General features: G+C 30.9%; 1 protein-coding gene across 1 annotated transcript in view; it reads left to right on the top strand.

Moving 5' to 3' along the window:
- LOC136984934 (macro domain-containing protein PG1779-like) overlaps nucleotides 1-6,000 on the top strand; it is a 27,996-nt gene continuing 21,996 nt past the window's right edge. The window contains exon 1 of the mRNA XM_067282079.1: nucleotides 1-304. Coding sequence (XP_067138180.1) covers nucleotides 64-304 — 241 coding nt within the window. The 5' untranslated portion in view covers nucleotides 1-63. The remainder of the gene's footprint in view (nucleotides 305-6,000) is intronic.

The following is a 6,000-nucleotide window of genomic DNA, read 5'->3' as shown; positions in this document are numbered from 1 at the left end:
ATGGCGCTGCATGCATTCCGTTTTGTACGCTGGTGAAAAAACATGGAATGAGTAGGAAACATTATGTTGTTTCATGGCATATTTTGTCGTTTAAGAAATTTAAACACTAGATTAAACACTTTCAAATTATCTGCAAGATTGAGTTATCGTTACCAGGAAATAAACTCACATCCTCATCTCCTTAGAAATCCCCGAGATAGTTTATTATACGTAAACACGCATAAAAAACCGGACGGATTTCCCAAGAGTTGCTTAATAAATAGCAGAGAGATGTCGTCCAAAAAGGATTTTACGACCGACAAAGGTAGGAAATACTTCAAATTATTTAGGATTTATTGACCTTGACCAGTGAATGACCTATAAATTACTTAATTTTATTCAAAATACATTTATTTAGTATTTTAATGTGTTACTGGGCTGCTGCAGTTTTTAAAATTTCAGACCTGTAGATTTGTCTGTCGAAAAGAACTGAGTTATATGAAAGTCGAGAGCAGGTGTGGAAAGCTTAGGGGATCGGAGGTCACGATTACATAGGAAACTTCCTATCTGACCGGAAGTCGCGTGATTTATTTAAAATTGAAATACGATAAAAAATTGCAGTCCAGCATTTTGATGACGTAACAATAAGTAAATTTAAATTTACTATTCTTTTTCTCTTGATTCCGTAAATACTTCAATGGATAAGTGTTTTGGCCATTTCAAATGATTTTCCTCTGGCAAATTCAAATTTTTGTAATATAATATGTGTTCTTATGTTTCAATTAAAAGTGAAAGCAAAATGTTCAACATTAAAAATTGTATTGTTTTTCATCTCGACAAACGTTTTTGGCATCGTCGATAAGCCTACCTTGACTGTTTCATACTCTGAAAGTTAGAAAATACAAGGTCGTAGAAAACCTGGTTGTTACATTGTTTTCAAATTTAAAATCTATAGAAGACACATCATACCAGCTGACATTCCAATTTAGAAAATGTTGCTAGAAAAGTACTTAAAAAGGTGCTTTTTATGTGGTTTAATACGCGTTGGTGTGCAAAACTTAAGTAACGATTGTTTTTTTGCCATAACTCTGCAAGAAATCACCTGGGAACAGCGCCGGATAAAGGGGCGGGCAAGCTGGGCGACTGCTCGGGGCGCCAAATTTTGAGGGGCGCCGATATAAAAATAAAATATTTTTTTACATTCATTATTTTTTTATATTTTATAAATTAAAATTGATCATTTTTCATGAGACATCGATTTTTTTAACAAGCAATAAATTGTTTTTTCTTTAGTAATACCAAATAAAGGTCATACCGCTAATTATTTTATTATTGTCAACAGATATAAATAATATTCAAATTATTCAAAGAAAACTATATCGTATAGTCAGAATTCATAATAACTCAAAAAAAAATTAATAGACAAAAACAAAAATTTACTAATTAAGATAATGAAACCTAAGAATTTTTATGGCTTTTATCACACAACATTGATGCAGACAAATGCTTTTTAATCTCTAAAAAGTTTATTTTTATTTATTTTGAAAAGATACTTTGTAATCAGTATCACGTATCACAACAATCTACTCAAAAAATAGACGAGATAAAATTTATAAATTATAAATATCAACAAAATTATGAATAGTCAAAGTGATACTGGCGCCTGTCATGCGCCTTAATGGTCAAGTAACTTTGTCTTTCTGTAAACTTTGCATTAACAGCACTTGCCGTGCTTTAAATAAATAACTTTTTTACACAGTTCTTTATTGTGTAATTTTGATTTTTTGCCTTTTTTTACTTTTTTTTTTTAATTTGCAGTAAATTTGTATATTCTTGTATGAAAGGACGCCAAATTTTGTTTTGCCCGGGGTGCTCAAAACCCTAAAACCGGCCCTGCTTGGGAAACATGAAATTCAGAATATAGAAACAGTATTTTGTAATTAAAGGATAAAGAATGCATACTAGTGCAAAAATGAATATAATGCATACAGTATGGAATCAAAGCCTTCTGTTTATTGTAGTCTTGCACTGTGCACACTGACTGCATGCTCTGACTGCATGTCCTCACATCACCTGTGATGTCTTATTCCTTCATATGAAGCACCTTTCTACTGAATTGGGTGTTCATTGTACTGATTGCAACAAGCCCTTTTCTACAATTTTATGGTTGTCTGCTTAAAAATTACATTGTTGCTTAAGTTTTGCATGCCAGTGTGTGCCGGTTTGAATACTTTCTAATCCCTTGTTTCCTCCAAAAATTCTGGAAAATCTGTACTATATTCCATCTACAAGTAAAAATCTGTATGCAGCACTACTCTTTGTAGCAGAGGTATATTTTGATATACATTATACAGGGTGATTCAAAAAGTTGTTGACAAACAAAAGAAGTATATAGAGGTGTCAGAATAGAGCAACTTCTGATTAGGAATCCATGTTTTCTGAAGTAATCTTGAGTCAGAACAAGCCTTTGAATGTAAGAAGTTACATTGTTGATACAATTGTATATTGCAAAGGAGCATTGGGTTGGTTACAATGTGAGTTGTCTGTCACCTTCAGTTGTCTTGTGTAGTACATTCATTGTTCATTAAAGACCAGATTTACATGCATTTAAAATCACAATATATATATATATATATATATGCCTATCAAAATGTCAGTTATATGCATTTCAAAATTCCTGAAATATCAATATATTTTCTATCAACTGGATAAATAGACAAGAAAAAAACACCTTTAAAAATCCAGCAAATAAATTTACTAATAAAAAGTTTTCAATCATAATGGAGGAAGATTGATTAAACTGATTGAAAATGTTTTTATTAGCAAATTTATTTGCTGGATTTTTAAAGGTGTGTTTTTCTTGTTTCCCGAAATATGCATTATACATGTTAAAAGAACCAGTAATAGGTTGAAACGTATACATACTACTGTCTTTGAGCAAATCTTACTAACATCTACTATGTCACATTTTAAGTACAAGGGAAAAATAGATGGCATAAAGGATTTGAAAATTGTGATGTAACCAAACATATATTAGAATAATGTTTTGTGTAGGAGGTGTGCAATTGAGTTAATTACAAATAAAATTGTGTGTTCAATAAAATTTTATATAACTTGCTCTGCTATCTAATCAATCATTATTGAATTTATTTTTATATATACAATTGTTTAAAAGATATTTGAGGATGATTGGATTAAAAGAATGGGACTTAGACTTTCATAGGCTATTTAAAACATCTGAATTTTGCACACTGATATGTAACTATATGATAAAGTAATATTTATCACTAGAATTGTATATACATTCACAAAAAAGATTCACTGCATAGATAGCAAAAACCAACTATAGCTTATTTGAAATCATGCAAACATCTTATAAACTTTATAAAATGTCCCAAAACTCAAGTCTCGAAAATGGTCAAATCTACAAAATATGCAGTAAAAATCATAAATGCATATTTTATATGCACTTTTAAAAATATCTACCGTATTTTCCGACGTATAAGATGACTTTTTAACCCAGGAAAATCTTCTCAAAAGTCGGGGGTCGTCTTATACACCAGGTGTTGTCTTATAGGGCGAATATATCCCAAACTCTATATTTTAACTGTAAAAGTTGGGGGTTGTCTTCTAGCCCAGTCGTCTCATACGCTGGAAAATACAGTATATGCTTAATCACACAATCTTAATTTAACAGTAGATCAAGTTAAGATCTACTTGGATCCAAATCATCTTTCTATTGAAGTTTTAACATTATAGCATTTAAGAAGAAAAAGTTGCAGATACAAATCTGGCTCTTAATTGTCATCATGTGCTTGTTATTTGTTTTTCCATGGGTAGTTTGCATTGCTCAATTGGAGATAACTGGTGTCTTGGTGCTTTTGTAATCTCTTTTTATCTGTTAAATGGAATGATACACTTATGCAGAACTCTAGGATATGCATTTCTTCTATGGTACAGCCACTGCTGCCAAAAAGATCATCTGAACAGATGCCACCAGTACATGTGACGTTCTAAAATATTTACTGAAAACTTGGAAAAACTATGGACAATAGGGATTTCCTATATACAATGTATCTTGTAGATCATCCATGATAGAATGAACTTTTGTGTGGATGAACAGCCAGTATCACACTGTACACAGTACACTACCAGTACACATCACTGTTCATTATGGCGAGTCCTGAATGATAGACAGCTGCACTCCTATTATCCACAGAATGTGCACAGATTGTCTATGGATAATTTTCCATGAAGGGTGAATATCACCAATGCTTTTTGCAGCATTGACAGAATGGATCTTATTTTTTGAGTGGAATGTTGTTTGTAGATAAGATGGCTTCTTCAATTGTCACAACCATGTAGCCATGTTCAGCCAGAATACAATTCTAATACTACTGTATTCTTGTACTGTTACCAAGAGAAGTTTGCAGGTATGAATATGTGGGCAGGTATTATTGGTAATTGGCTGATTAGACTTTACCTCCTGTCATTATGCTTGAATGAGCAGATTTATAGAATCTTTATGAAGGAAAATGTTCCTGAGTTGTTAATATGCCAATTATTGTGGAACAGCAAATGTAAACATCAATTTTAAAAAATGTAAAAAAGTACATCATTTACAAATTATAACTTTACAAATTTATGAGATATTTTACAATATCTCATAAATTGTTAAGGAGTAAATTTTGGTTTGCTAATACTTGCAAAGGAAAAACCACAAGTAAAAATACATGAATGACAATTTATCATGCAAATATTTGTTAAAAAATGATAACACACTTTACATTGAAAGTAAATATTTTCTTACAATTTTTAATTAAATTTGAATTAAATTTTAATTAAATTTGTTTAGTCGCTGTATATATGTTTAATAGGTGGTTGTCTCTTTAATCCGAAAACATTCGGTAGACTAACTAACAGCTGAACAGGCTTAAAACTTTTTTATTGGTTCTTCATCAAATGCATTTCGGACCAGTTTTATGGGTCCTGGTCCCTCATCAGTGCTACAGGAAATCAAAGGTTTTTTATTAACATGGGTGACGCGAGTACGTACATAATAAGATTTACAAAAATTCTTTAAAAACATTTTAACTAAATACATTTTTTATACCTTTTTCGTATCCTCTTTATTAACAATACATTGTTTACTGGTATTTGCTTTCATGTTCGTTTTTTAATTCCTATTTTCCCTTGTATTTACAGTAGTACTATAATTATAAAGTTTTCTTATATAAAATCTTTTACAAAGATCTGTGTAACTAATATAGAGTTTTCTAAAATTAAATACGTACTTACTATTTTTTCGGATGTATTTCAAACATTTTACAGCAAATTTTGGTCCTATAAATATACACTTAAGGTTGTTCGAAAAGCATTGCGCTTTTTACAATACTAGAACGTTTTTGCAGTAGGGTGCCACACATAAAACTATTAGTCTGTTGCGCCCTCTATTACATAATACCACTGTTGGTCGATTTGCATTCCATTTGACAGATTTACTAAGTTACTATTATTGCTATGTTTTTTTATTTCTATGTGTTCTTTAAACTTACGTTTATATGTATTTTTCTCGGAATGTAAAATTTTGGTGTTATTTTTTTCTAATTGGCAACTATTGTTTATTATGTGTTTAAACCAAGGGGAGGTGTTATGTTTCAGCCTGATGGCAGCCATATGTTCATTGATCCGTGATTCTAATTTACGTCCAGTTTCACCTATGTAATATTGTGGGTGTTGACAATTGCAGCTGATTTTATAAACGACTCCTGTTTTTTCCCATATATTATTATTATTTGGTTTTTTAACATTACAGATTTGTTGCGATATTTTGTTTGTTAACAAAGGGGCTAAAACAATATTGTCATTTTTTAGGGATTTAGAGCATTTTTCATAAATATGTTTAGATATATAAGGGAACGGTTTATGGTTGGTTTCCTTCTTGTTTTTTATATTAAACCTGTGTTTGTAATATTGTGTTTGCCAGGTATTTAATAAGTGCTTGGGGTAGTTATTAAGTAT

Source organism: Centruroides vittatus, unplaced genomic scaffold, assembly GCF_030686945.1.
Source record: "Centruroides vittatus isolate TY-2023 unplaced genomic scaffold, ASM3068694v2 contig_941, whole genome shotgun sequence".
NCBI classification, from domain to species: Eukaryota; Metazoa; Arthropoda; class Arachnida; order Scorpiones; family Buthidae; genus Centruroides; species Centruroides vittatus.
This window is presented reverse-complemented; position numbering and strand designations above follow the sequence as displayed.